Source organism: Schistocerca americana, chromosome 5, assembly GCF_021461395.2.
Source record: "Schistocerca americana isolate TAMUIC-IGC-003095 chromosome 5, iqSchAmer2.1, whole genome shotgun sequence".
NCBI lineage: Eukaryota > Metazoa > Arthropoda > Insecta > Orthoptera > Acrididae > Schistocerca > Schistocerca americana.
In genome coordinates, this window is record NC_060123.1 from 448,367,611 (window position 1) to 448,395,315 (window position 27,705).

At 39.1% G+C, this 27,705-nt stretch overlaps 1 protein-coding gene across 4 annotated transcripts in view; it reads right to left on the reverse strand.

Moving 5' to 3' along the window:
• LOC124615487 (GATOR complex protein WDR59) overlaps positions 1–27,705 on the reverse strand; it is a 272,429-nt gene that overhangs the window by 101,462 nt on the left and 143,262 nt on the right. For 2 of the 4 annotated variants that reach the window (XM_047143424.1, XM_047143429.1), the window contains exons 16-18: positions 21,797–21,991; positions 13,717–13,843; positions 1,692–1,733 (exon numbers count right to left, since the gene is read on the reverse strand). In XM_047143424.1, coding sequence (XP_046999380.1) covers positions 1,692–1,733; positions 13,717–13,843; positions 21,797–21,991 — 364 coding nt within the window. The remainder of the gene's footprint in view (positions 1–1,691; positions 1,734–13,716; positions 13,844–21,796; positions 21,992–27,705) is intronic. The other 2 variants (XM_047143428.1, XM_047143427.1) reach the window with 1 other exon arrangement.

A 27,705-nucleotide genomic window follows, 5' to 3' on the forward strand; every position in this document is an offset into this window, starting at 1 on the left:
ACGTGTGCTCTAAAGCACATACCTCCAAGAGCTATAAGCACTTGTTTGTATTTGCTACTGTGAAACACATCTCTACTGATCACATGCTCACAGATCTTAAGGCACACCTTTTAGATCCCATGTTTGCTTAAGAATTTTTTCTTGTTTTGGTCCACATTAGCTCCTCACAGTATCTGAAAAGCAAGCAGCTGGCAGTAGAAGACATTTGTTTCCTGGTATTGAATATGAGCTAGTGCTCACAGCTCATACAGTATCCATTTTAGAGAAGACTGTTCCTGTTCATTTTAAGAGGAGAAAATCTAGAAAACAAGTATTTTAGTGACTCATTTCACATGTGTAAATGCTCTGTAGTAAAATGTCAATGAACATGTAGATTATTCACAATTGCAGTGACAGGTTTCAGGAGCATAAATGTTTGTCCAAGGTTACTTTCAATGAGGCACACAACATAGGGTAAAATGTACGCTACAAATTTTGAGGGTGACACAGGATTCAGGTATGCCGCAAAGGAATGAAGATGTCAATAATTATGTTATGTCGGACAAAAGTATAATTAGTAGTACGATTTTAGGTATAAAACCATATCCTCCTCCAAAGAGATATTGCTTACTAGCAAGTAGGGGATAATAACAAAGATTTAAAAGACAAAAAACTGATCATCATGCCACAGCATACAGTGAAATTATTGCTGCAATAGAAATTACTGAGACCAAGCCTTGTGATACAGTAATTAAGTGCATATATTGGTATTTAATATCACATGATGCTACTGACTGTCACTAATGTGTCATTAGATCTAGAACAGGCTGATACCCAGCAAATAAATACACCTAAGAGCAACAATTACTATTATATTACAGAAAATAGTACTCTGTTTCTAAGACTAGAGTAAATTGTTCTATTATCAACCATTCAAAAGTAAGTATGCCACTCAAAAATAGGTATTTCCCACCTCCTATGCCCCCTATTTTGTATCAGGAAACTGTAAGGATAACTGAAATTAATATAAATGATATATAAGCCCAAGGAACAGAAACTTATTTATTTGCAAAAAATCTCATCTTGTCTAATCTCTCTAATGCTTAATGTGTTTCTTTAATGCTGGTCATTATATTGAGTGCATATATTGGTATTTAATATCACATGATGCTACTGACTGTCACTAATGTGTCATTAGATCTAGAACAGGCTGATACCCAGCAAATAAATACACCTAAGAGCAACAATTACTATTATATTACAGAAAATAGTACTCTGTTTCTAAGACTAGAGTAAATTGTTCTATTATCAACCATTCAAAAGTAAGTATGCCACTCAAAAATAGGTATTTCCCACCTCCTATGCCCCCTATTTTGTATCAGGAAACTGTAAGGATAACTGAAATTAATATAAATGATATATAAGCCCAAGGAACAGAAACTTATTTATTTGCAAAAAATCTCATCTTGTCTAATCTCTCTAATGCTTAATGTGTTTCTTTAATGCTGGTCATTATATTGAGTCAGTCGTCAGTCTATCTCTCTCTTTCTCTCTGCACATTTTACTTTTCATTTATTTTATTTATATCTCGAACTTGGTAAAGTCAGAAAAATATTCATGGACACTCTGTTGAAAATTATAATATAAAGACAAAAGATGTAATTCCAACACCAATTAATTGTATAAGAGTTAGAATAAAAGCAACTACTTACCAGTACCCTAGATTTCAAAAATTCAGGCAGGGATGACAAAATCTAAGACAAACAAAACATAATCAGTCTCAAGCATTCACAACCATTGGCTCCTTTGTTGAGAGCTAAAGGAAAGAAAGAAGAAGGGCAAAGTTTTAGATGAATATTGTCTATAACAAAACCAGGAAAAAGGCACTCAAACCCATTAGTTCCCTAGACACAAACAGGATATGTAACTGGAACTGAACTGGCAGTGGAATGCAACAACCATAATCCACAGTTCATTGGTTGGGAAGCAGATATGAATCTTCATTGCTATGGCTCATTGTTATTTCTGACTCCCAACTCTGAGTCTTGGGTCTCACTTTTATCAAGGTGTCTGAGGACATGTTTAACATTCCACCTCTAGGTGTCATCTAAATCTTTCCCTTCTCCTGTTGTACCTTTGGCTGTTGATAAAGGAGCTGGTGCTTGCAAAGGCCAGAGATTCATCATATTTCAATCAGCCTTGGCCCAGTTGTTTCACCAGACCAACCAGTAAATAGATGATTTCCTTTTGCCTAACTATATTATTAAATTACCACTTCTTTGAATATAATTGTCTCTCCAGTGCAGTTGTCCACACATCTGTTTGAAGATACGTTAACATCAAACATAATTTTAAAAATAATACAAAATTTATAAATGTACCAGCAAATAAAATGATCTCAAAAATGGTAAACCATTGTCAGCTCTCTACTAAATAATAAAAATTTATCTATCACGTCAAAGACGAAAAGAGGCTGAGAGAAACAATATAGAAGGTGTCACTTAAGACTCTTGAGAGTTGGGCCAAGAACAAACAGACATATAGAAGAAAAAATATTATTATGTATTTGGCTGATACCTTTCTCTTTCTTCCTCTTGCTCCTCTTTCATTTTTATTGATTTATATTTCCTTGTATTCTTTCTCCCACAGGTTAGTATTGCAGTGTGTTAGACTACATTTTCAACAAATGTTGCATTACCATCAGATTTAACATTTCTTCAATAGTGGAGTCTCAATTTGCAGTGATGTAGACTCTCTTTTGCTTTATCATTAATTACTGAAGAAAGTTTGGTTCTGGAGCTTAAAGAAAAGTTTTTGGGTCTTTGTTTTCACATGACGAGCATACGCACACGAAGAAGTATAATAACTGGGGAAAGGGAAGGGGATGATGACCATGATAGGCAACTCACAACTCAAGAAAAGGAATCAATGTGTTTTTCAAACCAAACAAATTAGCAACTACAACATGCAATAAAAATAAGGACCCATTAATGAAACACACATACGTGCTGCAACATGTTTGAGGAAGGAAACTGAGAAGCGAATGAGTTTTGCAAAAATAGGTGGAACTTCAGACCTACAGTAATAATTACCATTGGGGCAGTTATGTTTATGGACACAGGTTAAAACAGTCTTTTTCTTAGCCTATTTTTCATCTTGCCCGAAATTTTTTTCTCCTGCTTCCCATTCAGATCTCATATTTTCACTATTTAAAGCTGTATGTCAGTATCAAAGATTCAGAAACTATACTTCAATTAAAATAGCTTTGCGTTTGGTATTTCAGAGAGATGATCAGTCAGAGCTGTGCATCAGTCAATCGCAGTTGTTTCTTGGACTCGACATGCTTGCTGTGTTGTCTGTTCTGCAGGTACAAGCAGCAGAGCCTTGACAGCTGTCATAGTGGGTGGGAGAGGGCCAGGCATGGCTGGTCACAGAGGTCAAGAGGGGCTGACAGGAAGGACACTACAATATCAGAGTCACAACCTTTATCAGGTGATCATGAAGAAGGTATTTTGTTAAAAATTCTAATTCTTTCGCACATTACAGTCTATATTGTAGTGTGATAATGAATGGGTTATATTTCCATTATAGATCTATAATTATTATGTTGTTCTGCAATTGAGAAATCTACAGCACTTAATTAGGAGAATATGTAGCAAAAATGTGGTTTGGTACTTTACATTTACATCAAATGTTATTGTATATGAAATATAGCTCTCATACTAAATTTGTTTTTAAGGGTGGAAGAAGGATCATGTCTCATTACAATGTGGAGTAACTATAATTTACATAGTCACCATCTGTCTCTCCACACCATAATCAAAGCTATTCTTCCATACTATGCCGGTTTCAGTTGTGTGTTTGTGTTTCTATTTCTTATGTAATTTCTCAGATCAGTCACACCTGCATTTACTTTCCAGTAACAGTGTAATCTAACAAGATTAAATGAGACAAATGGTCTGCGTGACACATCACGATAAGAATAAAGCACTGAAGTGGAAACAGAAGAGTAGTGTGTTCAAATACACAGTGGAACGTGTTTTATATTTTCTTACTCTTTTGTCTTTTTTTAGGCTTACTTGTTATTTTTCTGTAAGAAGACTATATTCTTGTAAAAATGTGATCATAAAAGCAATGTCCCTCATTTTAGATATTATTAATCTTTTATTACTTTAATAATTATTAAATTGAGTGTTGAGTTTATTTCTACATGAAATAATATAAAAAATTGGGAATTCAAATAGAAAAAGCTGCTGATTACCACGAAGAAATGCATGGAGACAAATTTTATTGTGGTTAAAGGATTCAGTGTGAGAAACTTAAAAAAACCTTCAGTAACAGTTAGGGACAATGCAACATACCATTCAACTATCTACAATAAGGTGCCTACAGCAGCTTTTGGAAAAAAAAATACATTCTTGACTGACTATTACAACATAAAAACATTCTCATACCAGGCAACTGCAGAAAGGGTGAATCAAATAGCCACCAGCCACCATATCACTGCCATTTCAATTTCATTGAACTCATATGGGATCAATTTTAATGGTTATGCGGCAAGGGACAATAGAAACTGTATGCTGGCAGAAGTGAAAGGTTAGGAAAGAATGCTATAAACCATATTTAAGTCATCATATTGTTGTAATGTTGGGAAACACACAAAGCAAATAACAATGAAAGCACGGGAGATGAATGTGTAGGACAAATAACACTGAACAACTTATCAGTTCATTAAATTCTGACAATGATAGTGACCACAAGGATGATAGTGACAGGGATTCATATATAACTGGTGGGCTTTGGTTAATGGTATAGTGTATTACCAAACATTCAGTTGTGTTCGCATCTTCCAATTTTTCCACTTATTTAGATAGTTTGTAACTTCAAGATGTGTGTGACTGAATGGTCATTTCACTGCTTTAAAAGCGTGAGTATAGTATCATAAGCATCACTGTCCCCATGCTACACCTACCACCTCTGCCCTCCCCACTATGTCACAACAGTTGGTAGGCACTTTTTTGGAATGCAAGTGCAAGTATTGATCTCATAAGCACATGGCCTGTTGTATACAAGCTAGCAACTCTGCTCCGCAACACTGACATCCATCAATCACAAAGTTATTTTAATCGAAATATACAGCTCACAGATTAATGTGACAAAAATTCATTACTATTGCAAGGCTGCTACTCACACTCTGGAAAAAAATAATCCCTCACAATTCCAGGTGCAAGGAGGAAGACTGTGTCAAGAATCTCCTGATACATTAATGATGACTGGTGGGAAGCGGAGGGGGGTGGCGAGAGCATACCACAATAATTACTTTTCTTTCCTCTCACTTGAGCTATACACCACCCATAAGCAGTAGTTTAAACATTTTTTTTAAACGTTGATAATTTATATGGAATAATATTCACATAACTAATATATTTTGAGTTATCAGTATTTAAAAATTTGTGGTTTATAAAATGGTATAAAATTCAAGTTCAATGCTAGGTTAAAAACACAGAATTCCCTGAGATTTTATGCAATTCCTGAAATTCCCTGCGATTTCCCTAATTTTTTTCAGGTAAAATATAATTCCCTGAGAATTTCAGATCTTACAGAAGAGTAATCACCCTGAATTAATATAGTACTAGGTATTAGAAGCCTAGTATGTAAACTATGCATACATTTATAATAAAAAAGGAGAGAAACTGAAATAAAATTTGAGTTCATGAAATGGAAGACGAAGTGTAACACAAATCTCAGCCTAACAGTGCAGTAATGGCACTTTAAGCCCAATAAGAACACACAAAGGAAGAACAAAATTTTCTTTTCTAGTACTACACATAATATATAGCAATACAAAGGAAATTATTAAATGGATGAGGAAAATTAAGGCTGATCTTGTATGTCTGGGAGTTTCTGTTAAAAGTTTCTCATTCCTACATTTTTAACACATAGTAGCTTGAAAAGTAATACTTGTCATTTTTCTTTACAGATACCACAGCCCATAAGTGGAGACTGGTAACACACTCTATGCCAAGTTATTGTTAACTGTCCATGGTCAAGTGAGTTATGATTTGATGAAAACTGTTTCACTGTTCAGATATTACTTTGAATCTCAACTAATTTAATTTACTTTATGGTTCAATAGTCCAATAATGTAGTTGCATTACCAGATGCCTAAAGATGAGGATTAATATTACAAAACAAGTAGCCTTTAACAAAGGACATTCTGACAGGGGTGAATTTCATTTATAATAATTAATAGCAGTCATAGACAAGTGACAAATGGATAAAATTATCTAGGAGTCAGGAAGAGGACTATCGTGATCACATCCACATATGTACACTGACCATCCAGAACATTACAACCTCCTACCTAATAGCTGGTATGTTTCCTGGTCAATAATTAGAGAATTCTGGCTTTCAGTTATATGAACAAGGTGGTTCTCACACTCATTCAGATTGCTTCCACGAAACCAACAGAGCCTTAGTTACTCCAGTAATCTCAGGGAATAGCTTATGTGCACTTCATAGCAAGCTATTATTTCCAGGGTACCACAGATTTTCATACAGAAGGATTAATATCGCAATCCTTTTCATAAGGGCATCTAGGAGTCAGGAAGAGGACTATCGTGATCACATCCACATATGTACACTGATCATCCAGAACATTACAACCTCCTACCTAATAGCCGGTATGTCCACCTTTAGCACAGAAAACAGTGGCGACACTGAGGCCTTGGTAGGTCACTGGAGGGAGTTTGCAACACATCTGCACACACAAGCCACCTAATTCCCATAAATTCCTGGGAAGGAGGTGATGATATTGGACGCGATATTCAATCACATCCCAGATGCGTTGACTTGGGATCAGATCTCATGAGTTGGGGGCCAGAACATCTATTGGAACCCATCACTGTGTTCCTTTAACCACTCCATCACACTCCTGGCCTTGGGGAAACATGATCGTCATGATGGGGTGTATGTGGTCTGTAACTAGTGTTCAATACTCCTTGGCTATCATGATGCCTTGCATGAGTTCCACTGGGTCAATGGTTCCCAGCAATTTCCCCAGAGCATAATGGGGCCACCACCAGCTTGCCCCGTACTGCAGCACAGACGTCAAGGAGCTGTTCCCCTAGAAACAATGGATTCGTGCCCTGCCATCAGCATGATGATGAAGGTATTGGGATTCATCCGACCATGCAACACTCTACCACTGTGCCAACATCCAGAGCCAATTGTCATGTTCCCATTGCAGTGATAGTTATCGACGGTGTAGTGTTAAGATTGGCACAGGCACGGGTCGTTGACTGTGGTGGCCTGACGTTAGAAGTGTCCGGTGCACTGTGCATTCACACACACTTGCACTCAATCCATCATTAAAGTCTGACATTAGTTCCACCGCAGTTCACACCTGTCCTAGCAGTCTGCCCAATCTGCAATGTCTGACATCAGTAATGACGGGTGGCCACCCAACCCCATGAGGACTTGACATGATTTCACCTTGGTTTTGCTAAAGACACTCGCCACAGCACCCCTCAAACACCCAACAAGTCATGCAGTTTCCAAAATGCTCGTGCCGAGCCTCCGGGTCACCACAATCTGCCCTTAGTCAAACTCAGACAGATTGCGCACCTTCCCCATTCTACACACGGACAACACACTCACTGATAATACAGGCACTGTGCTAGTGTCTGACTAGCAGGCGTTCCTTGCTAGGTGATGCTGCTATCACCTGAATGGGTTTATGTCTATAGAAGGTCTGTGGCCATAATGTTTTGTCTGACCAGTGTAAAGAAGAAAGCATTTTGTCATCTTTTTCTGGGACATTAAGTTTTGCCACAATCTGTGTTGCAACTAATTGTAAATTAAGTACAGGCTGGCTTATGAATTGCCCCTTCATTTGTCTAAAGTTTTACAAAAAATGATTGACTACCATGGTGAGATTGTTGGTTACAGGCAGATTATTGTAAGTCTTCAACACCCCACTCTGAGAAGTTTCAGATCAGAGTAAGAGTAAGATACCCGTACAAAACAGGGCCCTGCCAGATGGTGAGTAAGGTAACATGAACACTACTAGAAAGGATGATGTTAATGCATGAGAAAACAGTGATTACATTTCTGCAATAAGTAATTAACTTCTTTAGAACATAAGTTCTTATTCTTAAATATTTTGATGATAAAATACATATATAAGCCTACATTTTTTATTTGCTGAACCAGTGATAAACAATACACAGATGGTGGATACTGTAGTACAGCACTGAACAGAAAAAAATTGTGAATGAAAATGCATCTATATAAAATTGTGAATGAAAATGCATCTATATAAGTTAAGACTACCACTGAAATCAGCATTTGAGAGTGTACTGATATATACAGGGTGGGTCACTAACTATTGCCACCAAGAATAACTCTGAAAGTATGGCAGGAGTTGAAAAGTTTTTGGGACAAAAGTTGCATGGGACAACGGGGGCCATAGCATGACGCAGGTTTTTTGTTGCTAGGTGGGTATGTTTCAGAGATACAAAGGTCAACCCCCCCCCCCTTTTTTTTTTTTTTTTTTTTTTTTTTTGGGGGGGGGGGGGGGGGGTGCTATAATTTGGCACTCATTTTCTGATAGTGGATATCGAGACAAATCCATGATGTGTAACAGGAAGGTTTCTGAAGGTCAACGAAGGTCACAAAGGTGGCATGAACATCCACCTACAGAAGGTGATCGAAGTATGAACCATTGGTATCAATGCAGTGCTGCAATCTTCTTATCATGGACTGAGTGATATTCCTTATCGCAATGGCACTTATCGAAGCACAAGCTCTGACAATTCTCTCTCGCATATCTTCAGATGTAGTTGGAACGTCTTTATAAACGATGTCTTTTACAAATCCCCACAAGAAAAAATCCAGAGGCATCAAGTCTGGCGAACGAGCCGGCCACGACTCATCTCCTCCGCATCCAATCCAATGATTTGGGAATTATATCTGAAACTCATTTCTAGCTATCAGTGAAAAATGTGTCGGACACCCATCGTGTTGATGCCACATTCTGTTCCTTGTTCCTAAAGGTATTTCTTCCAAGAATGTGGTGTACTACCTACCATTAATATTTCCTTTGATGAAATAGGGGCCTATAATTCAGTCCACCAGAATCCCTCACCATACATTCACCAAGCACAGTTTTTGGTGTGCAACTTGATGCAGCCAATATGGATTTTCAGTTGCCCAATATTGCATTTTATGCAAGCTAACATTTCCATGGTTCATGAATGTAGCCTCGTCATTATATAAAATCAAATTAATAAATGTGTCATCCCTCTGAATATGAAATTGAGCCCATCGGCAGAATTCATTGCGATGCATACAGTCTGTACCAGTTAATTTGTTGGTGAAGACTTATATGGTGAGGATGATATTTATGGTGATGCAGAACACGAACAACACTACTCTGGCTCATGCCAGATTCCCTTGCGATTTGACGCAAACTAACACAAGGATCTCGAACCACAGTGGCGAGAGTACCAATTACCATTTCCTCGTTAGTAACTTTTCTTTGGCGGATACGTTTCTGATGCATTAAAGATCCAGTTGTTTTAAATTCATCATACACATATTTAAATGTACGACGTGTATGGTGAGTACGTTGAGAAAATCTGTCGGTGTGTAAGTCTCTAGCTCTCACTGAATTTTGTTGGCATTCTCCATAAATGAGAAGCATATTGATTTGTTCTTCAAAGGAATACATCATTCACTTTCGCTTGATTTGACAATACTGGTCTTGTCGTTCCTATTAGTGTTGTATTGTGAAACTGACAAATGGTGTTTACGTGTCAATGGCATGTTAGACGGATACGCTGTATTCGGTGAATATTTACTATTTGCACGATATATGAGAGAGAATTGTCAGAGCACACGCTTTGATAAGTGTCGAAGCAATAAGGAATACTACTCAATCCCTGATAAGAAAATTGCAGCACTTCATTGCTACCAATGGTCATTACTTCGAACACCTTCTGTAAATGGACGTTCATGCCACCTTTTTGAAGTTCGTTGACCTTCAAAGACCTTACTGTTGCATATCACTGGATTCGTTTCGATATCAGAAAATAAGTGCCAAACTACAGCATCCCATTTAAAAAAAAAAAAAAACAAAGTTGATCTTCATATATCTGATGTGACCCTACCTAGCAACAAAAAACCAATGTCATATTATGGCCCCCGTTGTACCATGCAACATTTGTCCCACAAACTTTTCAGCTATTGTCATACTTTCGGAATTATTCTAGGTGGCAATAGTTAGTGACTCACCCTGTATATATTTTACATATGTACAAATTCCATACGCTGATAAAGGAATATAGCTCTTCAGAACTTTAATAATGATCACTATTCCCACACATACTTTGCATCACTTTCAGATGGAAGTTTTAAAAGACTGCTTAGTCTATTAAGCCTGTGTATGCATAATTCTGCAAAGATGAGTCATTTCCACTGTAGACTTTGTAGTTCAGTACTTTAATTGTTCTCTAAATAAACAGATGTATTTACTGTTTTCTAAATGAGTACTGAACAAATCTTTGGGACATCATTTGCAGTCCATTAAGAATAACCCATTTTTATCTACTAATATGTGAACAATGAAGAACTTAATGTGACACAAAGTCACACATTTTGCTCTTTATGTGACTTCTGAAGAGAAATCTGAAGCAAAATTACAGAGGTAGAATTACTTAGCTGTAAAATATTGAAATTTATTTATCAACACTTTGACAGTATGCTAACACTGTCAAAACTATGCCCAGGGGATAAACCTCAGCCTATAGAGATGCATTTCAGTTTGAGTAAAATTCCTATTTTATGCTGGCTGCTTTATCATTGAATCCTTCTCATGAATCTAATGTCTCAAAATATCGCATGTGGTAATTACACGTTTATAAGATTTTACAGTTGAATCCACTCTAGTCCTGAGCATGTTTGAGTCTCTAGTTCTCTCCCCCTTCTTCATAATTTATAATCATGTCAGTCTAATTTCAGTATCTTGGTATTTTCTTTTACTCTAAAACTGCAGTGGAGTGCCACAGCAGCTGAAGTGTGGCACATGTGGTTAATAGCAATAGCAGTTCAGTCCTTAATATGCAGGTTGAGTGCTTGACTGTTGCTATTATATTGCTATTACATTGAAACTCACAATTATTTTTAAAAAACCTGAAGAAGAAGAAGAAGCTGCAGTGCGGTGTCAGCTCATCAGCTCAATGTCAACACTACTGCCCTATTCTCACCACTCTTTCATGTTCTTTAAACAGCACAGATTGTATGTGTATATACAATAAAATATCATGATGTAGATACCTCTCTTCTCATCACCACCTTCCTCAGCAACCCCCCCCCCCCCCCCCCCCTTCCCCGCCCTTTTACTTTCCTACTCCCACCTCCCTCTATCTATCTATCTATCTATCTATCCATTTATTTCTTATACGCCAACCCTCTGAACTTTTTTCATCTTGTGCAGAGACTGAGTCAATTGTCGAAAAGACCTGCTTCACACTATCCCACTACCCACCCCTTACATTGCGCATCCTTCCCTAACCTGCCGTCCACCTGCTCAGGCAACTGCTTTCAATAATTGATATTCAATAATAAGGCTCACTGCTACTATGGGAGAGTGTGTGGGTATCTGTGGGGTTGTTTGTGTGAACGTGCGTACTTTTACTAGAAAAGGCAAGAGTTCAGAAGCTAGGGTGAATACCGATTTCTGTTACATATATCTGTGCACCATGCATTGTTCCGTTACAGGTGAATGGTTGCCATTTCCTCATTTTACATATTTTTCCATCCAAAAATTTCCATTATTGAAAATAAATATTGTGCTTTTGATACTTCAAACTGTACCACACAGAACAATCCAGCAGTAAATCATTTGGTCCAGTCTTCTATTGCAAGAATGTGCAATATACATTCAATTACAAGGAGACAGAAATGGTTGGCAATTACCTACACTCAGGAGGCATAATTTGCAATACTCTTTAAATAACATTTGAAAGTAGAAAAAACTTTTTGAGCATTCAGAACATTTGCGTTCCTTCATCACGAAAAAAAGAGGGATTCATTGAGGAAAGTTTGAAAGGAGCAAGAGATTGTTCAGACAGCAGGTTGAGAGCGACCTACCTGCTATGAAGGTGAGGGGAGACAAATATAAAGGGGAAGGTGTCAGAAAGAATAGGAGGTCAAAGATGAGCACTGTGCCACCTTCAGTTCAGAGCTGATAGAAGGGAAAGAGAGAGAAATCAGGATGAATTAAACAGGAAGGTAAATGAAAAATTAAATGAATAATTCCATCAGGAACTGGAAGAAAGCAGAAAAAGAGGGAGGGGAGGGGGGGGGGGGGGACAGCAGCAAGATGAAGATAAAAAAGTAAAAGTATAAATAATGGAGGTTATGTCCTGGAGAATGGCAGGATGTGAGTATCAGTTGGTCAGCCTTCAGAGTTCAGGAAAGACTGTTCTGTTGCGTCCATTCAGAATTGTTCATCTTGTATCATCTCTGAATTGGGGAGGGGAGGGGATGGGGGAGGTCAGGAGGGGAGGAGAGGGGAGGGGAGGGGAGGGGAGGGGAGGGGAGGAGAGGGGGAGGTGGTGGGGAGGTCCCTCTCAACTCTATGTCAGCTCTTTCCTCCTTGATGAAGGAAAACAGGTCCTAAAACCTTAAAAAGTTTTTTAATCATTTCTATCAGCAGTAATTGAAATTTCATCTCCTGAGGTCAAGTAATTGCCAGCCAACATGTCTCTTTGCAATTCCAGTTTTCTCAACTGAAGTTTCCTACAATGTAAAAAATATACAACCACAGCTGTACGCTTGTTAAACAAACACATGACTTATGAATGTAAATGGTGTAAATACATATTCTTAACTTCCCCAATGCACATTTGCGGCACAGAGAGAAATGTCAAGCACACCGGAAATATCCAGCACCTAGGGCAGAATAAACTGCCCAAGAATGAAACACATACAACATGGCTGCCACATCTCTCATGCTGCAGCCTGAAAGGATGCATTTTCTCCCTGGTGTGACATATTTGACTCTTCTCGTTATATAGTATTATATGATACTGCTTTCTCTCTCACATTTGCTTACTATCCATTATCTATGTTCAGATAACTTCTTTATATGCCTAATTTATAATGAAACAATGAAAACTACAGGTTGGAATATCAACAATGTAAGGAACATACAGATTACTGCTTACCTTAAAGATGACAAGTTAAGTTGCAGACAGGCACAAATAAAACACAACTACACATATAAGAATGTAAATGTCTTGTAGTTGTGCCTGTCTGCAACTTATGGAAAGTAGCAATCTATCTTTTCCTTACATTGTTCATTTATAATGTGTATTTTTTTCTCATTCATTTCCATTATGTTATCTACTCCTTGCATCCGATTTTGTAGATTTACCATTTCCTGAGAACTGTTTCTCTGTAATGCTTAAAATTTTGTCTCATAACTGAGCAGATAACCTAAGAAAATGACATACGTGAATCCTAACTTTCTAACTTCTTTATCTCATATTACACAAATGCAACAGCAACTACTGCCTGCTGCTTTGAACAATTCTTCATTCAGTTATTAATTTATCACAGGAACCATGACTGACAGCCAGTCTAACTGAGATAACACCAAGTCGGCTTTCAGTTTTTTAGAGATTGATCACTACTTAATGAATAAACTGAAATGAAAGTGGTTATACTTACACTGACATTGACAGACTTGCTTAGATGTTTATGTTTACGAATTTCTTGGCTCTCTGGACGGGTACTAAATATACAGCACAACATAGCTGCTGTCTGAATATCTGACTGTTTAGCATAATGAGCAATTCTGAAAAATTATAGAGAGCAATTAAGAGTTTTTAAAGTACAATGAAACATAAAATTTAACTTTAAAAGTAAAAAATTTGAAAAAATTAAAGGGCAAATAAACAACAACATTAATAGGTAGTCTGTACTGACACAGCAATTCCGTTACTAAGATACAACTATTCTTAACACCTTACACAGTGGTAGCTTAAGAGACGAATTTGAAAATGGCAGTATGTTCAGATACTAGGGCTGAATATAAAGTATTGAGAACTATTATTCTGCTCTGAAATGACTTTAATGACAGAGGTACTTATAGTTACACGTCTTCAATGTAATCACCCTATTATTTATAATCTTCTGCCAAATGTCTGGAACACATCGTATACCATCTCCACTTCTATTTCTGTTGATGTCCCATACTGACCGTCCTACAGCACGGATAATGTCATCTCTGGTGTTGTACTGGATCCCTCGCAGTGGTTCTTCCACTTTGGCAAAGAAATCGTAATCACAGGGACTCACGTCAAATGAGTACAGTGGATGTTCCAGCCTCTCCCACCGCCAGTGGCAGAAGAGGTTCTGGACAGCAGCAGCGGTGTGGTATTGTGCATTGTCATGCAGAATGAAATGTTATTGCTTTCACCTAAGCACTAGATGAAGATGGTATTGCAGGGCTGTGCACTTATAGGCAACATCTACCGTCACTCTTGGTGGTAAAGCGTTGTGCAGTATTACCCCTCAGTGTCATATGTCACCACAATGAACATCACCTTCACAGCACTTTGTGTAGCATGCACTTTCTGTGGACGAGGAGAACCGGGATGCCTCCATTCATTGGATTGGTGTTTCAAGTTTGGTTCATACAAGCGTGAACAGGTTTCCTTAATACTGATGATGCATCGAAAAAAGTCATTACTTTTCCTCTCGTACTGGCCGAACAAATCCTGTGCGACAGTACATCAGTGCCATTGTTGCATCTGAGATATTTCATTGGGTATCCAACGGACGGCAATTTTGTGGTACCCAAGAATGTTGTGCAGAATGAGGAGCACAGTTTTGTGGCATACTCCAACTTCTGCTGATAACTCAGGCACAGTTCAGTGGCAATCAGCGTCCAACAAGGAAGCAAGGACCTGTCCCCATGTTGGTTCATCCTGTACAGGGGTGATCCTTTTTAGCATCTCTGCCTAATCTGAACATTTTAATTCACTGTGTGACTGAGCTGTATGGCAACGCTGTGTCACCAGATGCTTCACACAGTCCCTGGAAACATTATTGCATACTCCGATCTCATGTCACTTCAATTTTGAGCCAATAACTTTGCTCTATCTTTGTAAACATGATGTCAGGGTGATTGCACTACTGATATGACGTCCAATGGTCTACACACTGCAGTATATTGACAGAATATTGTCCTCGCTCACTGTACTAACTCGTCTAACAGGCCTTTATTGTGTCAACACAGATGGCAACTCACTGACTCAGCGATATGATGCTACAGCAGTGGTACCATTACTTTGTATCCACCCCTTGTAATTTTACGAATACACTGCTGGTCAATAACACTGTAACCCAACTGGGTGCCGGACTGAGACTGGATGAGAAATGCATCACTCCTTTCTGCTCCACTCTGTGCCAGAGTTCATCAGTCATAGTGGCTGGTGAAATGTGATGTGTCATTATCTTGACAATCCACGAGCAGCTGTTTTCAATGAGTGGGAGAACATGCTGGCCAAGGCAACAGGCCAACGCCCTCTGTATCAAGATAGGTTAGGACAGTGTGGGCAATTTATAGTCTCGTGTTAATGAGGGATGTTTCATAACTAATGCACAGATTGATATTACTATGGATTATCTGACGCAACAACAATGGAAAAATTGGCGAGACGTAGAAATTGACCCTGCAGGGGTCTCGGGTACTGTGACTGTTGAAGACCAGAGGTCGTACATCAAGATCAAAACTTTATGTGGCAAAAACCTCACAGAAATTCACAGTGTGTTAAGTGAAGTTTGTGGTGGGTTTACAGTGGACTGTGGTACAGCTTCATGTTGGTTTAATCGTTTTCACGACAGTTGTATGAGCATAGATGATAATCCAAGACCCGGAAGACCACAAACGTCAAAAGATGAACGAAGTATGAAACTTTTAGCAGATGCTCTTGAAGAATATTGCTGTACTACTTGTAAAGAACTCTCAGAAGAACAAATAATTTGAAGACCCGTAGAAATGTCTGGACATCGCAACCTTGCACAAACAATGATTTGACTGTGAAGATAAAGGATTCTTGTGTCAAATTATCACTATTGATGAAATATGGATTAGAGACTTCGAACCACAGCTGAAATCACAGTCCAATGAGTAGAGAGCTTCAGATTCTCCATGTCCAAAAAAATTTTAACGTGTTCAATCAAAGCTCAAGCAAACGATGATTTTTGCTTACGATCACCAAGCAATCATCATCACAGTCATAGTTTCATGTGGAACAAGTGGCACAGCAGTGTATTATTGTAACCTCACACAAAATCTGTGCAGAAAAATGCACAAAACCCAACCTCAGTTGCTCGAGTCTGGGCCACTCAGTCTCCATGACAATGCTTGTCCACATATTGACAATGTTGCAGCCCAAAAACTGCACCAATAAGGTTGGGAAGTGTTGCTACAACCTCCCTACAGCCCGGACACGAGTCCACCAGACTTCAACTTGTTCTGGAAGTTGAAAAAACCTACATGTGGACATCATTATCTTTCTCTGGAAGAGGTTTCTACCACTATTACCTGAGCCATTCAAATTGATGTACAGAAGTGGTGGCCTGTACGGAATAACAGAGCTTCCAAGACATTGGGATTCAGCCACAGAGAAGCAGGGAGACCATATTGAAGGAATGTAAAGAGATATTTGGGGGGGGGGGGGGGGGGGGGGAAGTGTAGATGATAAAAATAGTATGCTCTTTTTGTGAAATATCCCTTGTATCTTGGTGAATGATAATAGCTGCTGATATACAAATACGACATGCGAGAACTAAACGTTATCATGTTGAGCATTCAATGGCATCCCAAGCTATTACATCAGCTGTTGGATCCGTATGATGATGAAAAACGTGATCTGGAAACATTTATTCTCCTCAGACCCTTTGCACACAGATATGTCCATTGTGGTGCTGTACTCACAACTGGGACGCATCTGAGAGGATGCAGAAACTATGCACAAAAAAGAACGTAAACAGATAAATATCTTTTAATGAAAATTATTTCAACAGTGAGAAAGTCAGGATTATTGGACAAGAAAAATAATTATTTTTGTTGTTATTTGGCATTTAGCAAAAAAAAGAGGCTAAAAGGGGCTATTTACTGTGTTCTACATATTGTCTGATGTGTTTGCAAGATGTATTTTCTTGAGCAAATATCTGAATATGTTCTGAAATGTTTGGATGACACTTGTCCCATTCTTTCAGTTCTCATGAGTGTGAACAGTTTACCACACAACTGTCACAAGAACTTCCACTACGTATTCTGCTTCGGTCATTAATAAATTCTATTGTCACTGCTTAGTTCTACATTTTGTTACTATATTTCAATTTTTCCATAAAAAGGATGGTCACTCATAACCTCACTTTCACCATTCAGGTGCCAAACTGTACAGCACACAGCTCTTACAAGAACGGAAATTTTGGTGCTGATGTGTAAATGAAAATGATTACGCAAAACAGATGAGACTCAGTATGGCAATAAAATAAAAGTGGAGCTGCAGTAGATGCACTTGTCCCGAGTAGGCAATTGAGACAAGAAAGATGACTGTGTAAAAGGGGCTTTACTGACTGACTCCATACTCGCATGACAATGGTAGGGTCCTGAACAGTGCAAACAGCAATATTGAAGAACAATAAACTGTAGCCTCGACAGGCAACGATCCTGTTGCTGTCTAATACCAACACATGCTAATAGATGTTTTTTTCTTATTACATGAGGCAAAACAATCAAAATTTAGACACAATTTCTGAATGAGATGACCACTACATAATCTTTCCTTATATACAAAATGCAGATGGCGTTACTCTTACCTACTTTGTGCAGTTGTGCTGAAATGCTAATTATTGGTATACTTAAGCACATAGAATACTTCACGCCACTCTAATATTTGTATTTGTTGTATGATTATTTCATGGCGGTAAGTTTTAATGACCAGCACTGCATTTCCACTCTATATTTGTCAAACTAACAATATCTAATTGTGAAGATCATCTCCTGTGGGGCCATTATCAGTTGATGATACCACCTAAAGCTATCCACAGGATGGGGGGAAAAAAAAGAAAAAAGAAAAAAAAAAAAATTAGACACGCAGAATTTTAGAGTGCCTAGAGCAGATAATAAGAAACACCTTTTTAATGTTATGAAAATGTTGAAGGTTAACTGCTTCCCCGTTTGTGGACCACAAAAGTCTTGATGCTACTGATGTTCAGAAATGGTCATCAAATGGTGTGAGTGCTAGTGGCCTTGTGATGTTGAATACACTGGTTCTCATCTGATCACCAAAGTTAGGCAATGTCAGGTCCGGTTAGTGCTTGGATAGAAGACCACAACAGTATGCAGGTTGCAACTGGCTCATGGAAATGCAAGTCGCCAATGTGGCATCTAACTGAAATACCTGCACCAGGCCGTTGAACCGTAGAACACGATCATCATTATTAACTGCCATGTTATGAGTATTATTTTACAGATGCTGCCGAAAATGTCAAACACTCACATTAATACATAACTGGCACCTGTGTGTTAATGATTGTTGCTGCCCCCCCTCCTCTTCTCCACTCCTACGTAACCTCCTCTTCTCAGAGTGGCACTTGCACATACGTCCTCAATTATTTGCTAGATGTACTCCAATATAGGTCTTCCCCTACAGTTTTTACTGTCTACACCTCCCTCTCATACCATGGAGGTTATTCCCTGATGCCTAAACAAGTGTCCTATCATCCTATCCCTTCTTCTCATCAGTGTTTTCTGTAAGTTCCTTTCTTCACTGATTCCTCATTCTTTATTTTATCAGTCCACCTAATTTTCAACATTCTTCTGTAGCACCATATCTCAAACACATCGATTCTCTTCCATTCTGGTTTGCCACTATCCACGATTCACTAACATGTGATGCTGTGCTCCAAATGTAGGTTCTCAGAAATTTCTTTCTCAAATTAAAGGCTGTGCTTGATCTCTTGTCCAGGAATGCCTGTGCTAGTCTCCTTTTTATATCATCCTTGTTTCATCCATCATGGGTTATTTTGCTTTCAAGGTAGCAGAATGCCTTAACTTCGCCTACTTCACGATTTTGATGTTAAATTTCTAACTATTCTCATTTCTGCTACTTCTCATTACTTTCATATTTTTCTGGTTTATTCTTGATCCATTTTGTGTACGCATTAGACTGTTCATTCCATTAAAAAGATCCTGTAATTCTTCTTCACCTTCACCGAGATTAGCCATGTCAACAGTCAGTCTTATCATCAATATCCTTTCACCCTGAATTCTAATCCTAAACTTGAACTTTTCTTTTAGTTCCATCATTGCCTCTTTGATGTATAGATCGAACAATAGGTGCAAAAGACTACATCCCTGTCTTACACCCTTTTTAATCTGAGCACTTCATTCTTGGCCTTCGTATCCTAACTTTCCTCTCGGTTCTTGTACATCTTGTGTACGACCCGTCTTCTCCTATAGCTTACTCCTATTTTCCTCAGAATTACAAACATATGGTTGGAAATGATTGTCTAACATACACAAAACAAACAGATGTTTCATGAACAATGGCTGCTCCTTCACCCACATGAGTAACCAGGTCTTCTGGAGTGTCTTGTACTCCAAACATTTCACCTCTCCTCTGCACACACAAAAATCCATAGAAGTGAGGTCGGAAACATGTTGTGGCCATGGTACTGAACCTGAACAATGAAAGAAAACAAAGGGAGGGCTGGACCAATACTGTACCCATCACATTCTCCCGACCTCACTTGCTCCACACCAGAAAAGCTGGTTGTCCATTTGGCTACAGCTGCAGCCACTGTTTGTGATATTCCTGTTTCTTCAAGCATGTTATGTAGTCAGTGACACGCTGGTGTGAGTTTGCATTAATGTAAACCGACAACATTATCAGCAACATCTCCAAAAAACAGTATTCATATCACAGTAGTTTTCACACTGTCTTTGAATATCACTAGCGACAAAACCTTGATGGAACCTTAGCGGACAAACAGTGCACCTATGACATTTTTATCACATAAAGAAAGGTTTCTTTTTATCTCCTCTAAAGCTCTAAAATTTTGTATATGTAGTTTGTTTACATCCTGTGCACTGTAGTTTAATACAAATTTTGTTGGTAGAGCAATTCAAGAAGAAGCAAAAATTGTGTCTTTCACCAGTGATGAAGAGATCAGGGTGTGACCATGACACTTTGCCATGGTTTTTGTACTCTCAGGGTTTGCATCACATAACCAGAACATATTTTTTACAAAGAAAATTCCCTGATACAGTTTTAAATTAATTTAACATTCAGTTTCAGCATATGATATGTACCTAACCTCAAAACCTGTCATTTTAATCAAGGCTTTGGGGAGGAAGACTAAACACTCTACTAGTCTTGTTAGTCTTAGAATATAACTGTTTAATAATATTTACTCTTACCAAATCTGTGTTTACAGCTCACGATTTGATAATTAATATATGCTTCTAGATATAAGAATATGGTTTTCAGCTGGTGTGTAGGACCTCTACAACTGGGAGATATTTTATGTTAACAGGATCCCAAGGAGTATTATGTTGTACTGTAAAAAGTGTATGCCTGTATGACCAATGGCATGGCACAATTTGAAAGCATGTTTGCAGAAAGCAAGGAAAATAATACATTATGTAAAAAAACTCAGTTTCTGAGAAGAATATTGGATAGATGAGCCATAAACATTAGAGAAAAAAAACATAAGAGGTACATTAAAACAGAAAAAGCAGAGGGCACATACAGATATAAGTTGGAGAAAATCAAATTACAGAGTTAGTTGGGTATCTAATAAGATGTGCTGAAAGCTCAAATCAAATGACTGAGACAGGAATACATATTCTTTTGATGTTGAAGTGCCTGCAACAGTTCTGACCACTTATGCAGGCAGTACAGTGGATGCTTAAAACATTCTGTTTTAAAATTAAAACAACTAAGCAACTGAGTATTGTCCTGGAAGCAATATTGTTGTGTGTTCTGGATGTAACAGCAAACAAACTTTTAAGTTACTAATTCATTTTTCTGACTGCAATTATTTCATGTCTTTCTATGTTATTTACAAGTGGTAACTTAACCTTTGTTTATCTTCTCTCATTTACAATATCATTATCCTTAATGATGGCTATTCAAGATCAAAGACAAACCAAGGTTTACTACATTTTGGCACAGGAGGGATAAGTCTTAAGAGATGGGGAAATAACATTCATGCTCAAAGAATCTTGCAATGTTACATGTAAATAAAATGGGTTTAAATAAATGAATGTGCATAAACAAATTTTGGCAATCAGCAGTAAAGTAATAAAGGTCCACACAAGAAGTTTTGCTATTAATAATAACTCATGCAAAAGATGAATCTCAACTAATATTCCATTATTCTTAACAATTTTACAAAACTCTTTTTTTTTTCTTTTGCCTTGAGCCACAATTTACTCAAAAACAACTTGTACAATCCCAGAACTTTCTCTTCACATTGTTCAAAAAGTGAGACATCGAAGTAGTGCATCAAATATGGCAGCAGTAGCCCACAAGCAACATTCATGTAATGGGAAACATAACTAGAATTTATAAGATGTGAATAGGGAAAAGAGGCACATACAAATTAATAGTTACAGCAAATATCCATTATAAAAAAAGTCTATTGCCAAGAGTACTAGTACCGCCACCACCACCAAAGCCCCCACCACCACTTCCTGTAAGTTCAGATTTTTCTTAAAGCTTACAAGGATTCCACCAATTGCCTTCCAAATGGATGATGTGACCAGGGAACATCGTCTTCCTGTTCTGAAGGTCCCACCATTGCTGGAGTTGCAGCTAGTCCTGCTAAGGACCAGGTCTGCACCAAATCTCTCCGCCCTACAGATGCAGCAACGGAAGAATTGTGTTGGCATACAGCTGGCACATCATGAGAACCAAGTCTTGAAAACAGAATACACATACGATTAGTAAATTAAGGTATTAGAACCCATGAACCATTTTATGTATAATCATCTACATACACCATGAGGTCAATTAAAAAATAATCAGCAATATAATTCTACAACAACAAGATATGTTTTTTCTTTTTTCTTTCCTAACAGCACTTCATATAAGTGAAAAATAAGTTACATCATTGGTCATATTCCTTGTTAAAATGGTAGGTATACGGCTGGTTGGCATGAGAGCATATTACCTCTAATCACTCCTAATACAGCACAGTTGTGCTCGAGCCAATCTTCAGGCTGGTAAGAGTTTTAATTTAACTTCTAAGTTCTGGATACAATGCCACATGTTTATGTCTCCCAACATCTTACAGATATAACAGATTATGAAAGTTCAAGTGTTTATCCATTCACTTACTCTGTACCCAAAATATTTGTTTCGAGAAAGTTAAAAAAGGTGGGAACTAAGAGGAAGAGAGATAAAAAGAGAGATTTGCATTACTTTTAGGACTGTCTGGCACTGCATTCATTCTCTTGAAAAAAAGTGTGTGTGATTATACAAGGTGAGTCAGGAGGAAATGTACATACTGTGAGAGGTGCGTAGAATCCAAATATACGAGGGGCGTTTGAAAAGTCCATGCAAAAATAAAAACTACTTACGCATTTGGGGCAAACCTTTTTTATTTTTCGACATTATCTCCTTTTAGACTTATACACTTCCTCCAATGCTGTTCTAATTTGTTGATCCCTTCCGAATAGTAGGAATTGTCCAAGTCTGCAAAACAGTTATTAGCTGCTGCAATCACCTCCTTGTTTGAAAAAATCTTTGTCCCGCCAGCCATTTCTTTAAATTGGGGAACAAAAAGTAGTCCGAGGGAGCCAAATCTGGAGAATAGGGGGGATGGGAAATGAGTTGGAATCCTATTTCCACTAATTTTGCGACCACAACTGGTGAGGTGTGTGCTGTTGCATTGTCGTGATGGAAAAGGGCTTTTTTGCGGTCCAATTGCTGGCGTTTTGCTTGTAGCTCGGTTTTCAAATGGTCTAATAATGATGAAAAACATTCACCTGTAATATTTTTACCCTTTTCCAGATAGTCTATGTGGATTATCCCTTGCGACTCCCAAAAGACAGTCGCCATAACCTTTCCGACCGAAGGAATGGTCTTCGCCTTTTTTGGTACAGATTCTCCCTTGGTAACCCATTGTTTAGATTGTAGTTTGGTCTCAGGAGTATAGTACTGTATCCATGTTTCATCCACAGTGACAAAACGATGCTTAAAGTTCTGTGGATTCTTCCTGAACAGCTGCAAACCATCCTTGCAACACTTCACACGATTTTGTTTTTGGTCAAGTGTGAGCAATCGCAGAACCCATTTTGCGGATAGCTTTCTCATGTCCAAATGTTTATGCAAAATATTATGTACCCATTCATTCAAGATGCCCACAGCACTAGCAATCTCATGCACATTAATTCTTCTGTCATCCACCACCACATCATGGATTTTATCAATGATTTCTGGAGTCGTAACCTCCACAGGGCGTCCAGAACGTTCAGCATCACTTGTGCCCATATGGCCACTCCGAAAATATTGAAACCACTTATAAACTGTTCTAATCAAAGGTGCAGAGTCACCATAACATTTATCAAGCTCCTCTTTAGTCTCCTTAGGCATTTTGCCTTTCATAATGTTTAATCACCACACGAAATACTTTTTTGTCCATTTTTTGACAATCATTCGACTTCCTTGATTCACACAAATACCAAACACAAAGAAATAGACCAATATGGCTGAAACTTGGTGTGTGTTCTTTCCAAAGATGCTAGTAACTAAACATGACTTCGACACATGCCAGTGGTGCCATCTCTCAGACTTTGAACAGACTTTTCAAATGCCCCTCATACCTTTCAGAATGTTCTAGCACATACCATTTTTGTGTTTGTAAAGGTTTTTTATTTTTCTTATTCAGTATTTCGCTTTTTGCTGTTCTTCTGTTTTGATGTTTAACTGTCTGTTTTTTGACTTGCAGAGGAGAGCTAGAAGATCTACAGATTGGCGGTAAATGGTTGGTGTGGTAATCCAGTGGTGTGAAAGAGACCCTCAGTGAGTGTTTCCTGTGAAAGATAGTGCAACCTTTTTGTGTTTAAAACTTACACTAAAAAAAATGGCAACTAGTAAATCTCGTTGCTGTCCAAACCACCCTGACAACTTTTGTTATGTGTGTGGGAAATTCACTTCAAAAGCCCAAAGATTTGGTTAAGAAGGCATATAAACTGTGTTTTGATTGTCCTGTTGGTGATCAAGATAAAAATTTTGCACCTCATATTGCCTGCATAACCTGTTCTACAACCTTAACCGAGTGGTTGACATGAAAAATGCTGAGCAATGCCATTCACTGAACCAATGGTGTGGTGTGAGCCGAAACACCATTATTCAGGCTGTTACTTCTGTCTTGCAAATACAGTATTTTGGGACATTCAGGCAAAACTAGATGTAAAATAATGCATCCAAATGTATCTTCAGGTCATTTGCCTGTGCCCCATGATGAGGAGTTGCCTGTTCCTGTCTGTAACTTGAAAGCCACGGAACCACACATCATGTCAAGTGAATCAGAAAGTATTAAACACATAGAAGTCAATATAATGACACTTCACCTCAGCTCTTTAATCAAAAAGAATTGAACGACTTGGTTTGCGATCTAAAGGTTTCAAAACAGCAAGCTGAATTCTTGGGGTCGAGACTGCAACAACAGAACCATCTAGCACCAGGAACAAAAATTTCCTGTTTCAGATCAAAAGGTGCTTCCTTCGCTCAATATTTCGATATGCAGAATTCAATGTGTGTATGTAGTGATGTCTATGGTATGATGATGCAGCTAGGTGTGCTCCCTGCCGCCGTTGGATAAGCAGCTGCAGCAGCAAGTCGTATACTCCTAGCTCACTCATTTGTTACATAGTTTAATTCTTAATTTCTTTGCGTGTTTTTGGTACTTGCATTGTTTAATTCATAAATTTCGGGCGTATTATAGTATTTGAGAGTTGTAGCATCGCGTTTTAGTACCTGAATAGTGTAAATTCGCGTAGTCTCCTTCCGCCGCCGAGCAGTGTCAGCAGTGCGCAAGTAGCAGCATTACTGCATTTACTAGGCAATCTTGTATTTTAATAACCGCTTCAATTTTGTCCATTTGTTTGCGCTCTCTGTAGATTAGTTCAGACGTTCTTTGCAAAACAGTTTTTAGCATGGATAGGGACTGCAACTGCTGTGTTCGGATGCAGGCTGAGTTGGCATCCCTTCGCTCCCAGCTTCAGGCAGTGTTGGCTACGGTCACACAGCTTGGGGCTATTGCCAATGGGCATCACTGTGGGGGTTCGGATGGGGGTTTGTCGGGGACGGCCAGCTCGTCCCACGCATCCCCCGATCGGACTACAACTGTGGTTGCCCGGGATACTGCCCGCATTGAGACTGATCCCTCACCTGTGGTAGAGTGGGAGGTTGTCTCAAGGTGTGGCAGGGGGCGAAAGACATTCCGGAGGGCTGAACGGAAGGCCTCTCCAGTTTGTCTGACGAACCGGTTTCAGGCTCTGTCTCAGGCTGATACTGATCTTCAGCCTGACATGGCTGCTTGTCCTGTTCCAGAGGTTGCCCCTCAGTCTGCAAGATCCGGGCGGTCGCAGAGGGTGGGCTTACTGGTAGTTGGGAGCTCCAACGTCAGGCGCTTAGGAAATGGCAGCAAGAGAGGGGAAGAAAACCAATGTGCACTCCGTGTGCATACCAGGGGGAGTCATTCCAGATGTGGAAAGGGTCCTTCCGGATGCCATGAAGGGCACAGGGTGCGCCCATCTGCAGGTGGTCGCTCATGTCGGCACCAATGATGTGTGTCGCTATGGATCAGAGGAAATCCTCTCTGGCTTCCGGCGGGTATCTGATTTGGTGAAGACTGCCAGTCTCGCTAGCGGGATGAAAGCAGAGCTCACCATCTGCAGCATCGTCGACAGGACTGACTGCGGACCTTTGGTACAGAGCCGAGCGGAGGGTCTGAATCAGAGGCTGAGACGGTTCTGCGACCTTGTGGGCTGCAGATTCCTCGACTTGCGCCATAGGGTGGTGGGGTTTCGGGTTCCGCTGGATAGGTCAGGAGTCCACTACACGCAACAAGCGGCTACACGGGTAGCAGGGGTTGTGTGGCGTGGGCTGGGCGGTTTTTTAGGTTAGATGGCCATGGGCAAGTACAGAAAGGGCAACAGCCTCAACGGGTGTGGGGCAAAGTCAGGACATGCGGGGACCAAGCAGCAATCGGTATTGTAATTGTCAACTGTCGAAGCTGCGTTGGTAAAGTACCAGAACTTCAAGCGCTGATAGAAAGCACCAAAGCTGAAATCGTTATAGGTACAGAAAGCTGGCTGAAGCCAGAGACAAATTCTGCCGAAATGTTTACAAAGGTACAGACGGTGTTTAGAAAGGACAGATTGCATGCAACCGGTGGTGGAGTGTTCGTCGCTGTTAGTAGTAGTTTATCCTGTAGTGAAGTAGAAGTGGATAGTTCCTGTGAATTATTATGGGTGGAGGTTACACTCAACAACCGAGGTAGGTTAATAATTGGCTCCTTTTACCGACCTCCCGACTCAGCAGCATTAGTGGCAGAACAACTGAGAGAAAATTTGGAATACATTTCACATAAATTTTCTCAGCATGTTATAGTCTTAGGTGGAGATTTCAATTTACCAGATATAGACTGGGACACTCAGATGTTTAGGACGAGTGGTAGGGACAGAGCATCGAGTGACATTATACGGAGTGCACTATCCGAAAATTACCTCGAGCAATTAAACAGAGAACCGACTCGTGGAGATAACATCTTGGACCTACTGATAACAAACAGACCCGAACTTTTCGACTCTTTAAGTGCAGAACAGGGAATCAGTGATCATAAGGCCGTTGCAGCATCCCTGAATATGGAAGTTAATAGGAATATAAAAAAAGGGAGGAAGGTTTATCTGTTTAGCAAGAGTAATAGAAGGCAGATTTCAGACTACCTAACAGATCAAAACGAAAATTTCTGTTCCGACACTGACAATGTTGAGTGTTTATGGAAAAAGTTCAAGGCAATCATAAAATGCGTTTTAGACAGGTACGTGCCGAGTAAAACTGTGAGGGACGGGAAAAACCCACCGTGGTACAACAACAAAGTTAGGAAACTACTGCGAAAGCAAAGAGAGCTTCACTCCAAGTTTAAACGCAGCCAAAACCTCTCAGACAAACAGAAGCTAAACAATGTCAAAGTTAGCGTAAGGAGGGCTATGCGTGAAGCGTTCAGTGAATTTGAAAGTAAAATTCTATGTACCGACTTGACAGAAAATCCTAGGAAGTTCTGGTCTTACGTTAAATCAGTAAATGGCTCGAAACAGCATATCCAGACACTCCGGGTTGATGATGGCATTGAAACAGAGGATGACACGCGTAAAGCTGAAATACTAAACACCTTTTTCCAAAGCCGTTTCACAGAGGAAGACCGCACTGCAGTTCCTTCTCTAAATCCTCGCACAAATGAAAAAATGGCTGACATCGAAATAAGTGTCCAAGGAATAGAAAAGCAACTGGAATCACTCAATAGAGGAAAGTCCACTGGACCTGACGGGATACCAATTCGATTCTACACAGAGTACGCGAAAGAACTTTCCCCCCTTCTAACAGCCGTGTACCGCAAGTCTCT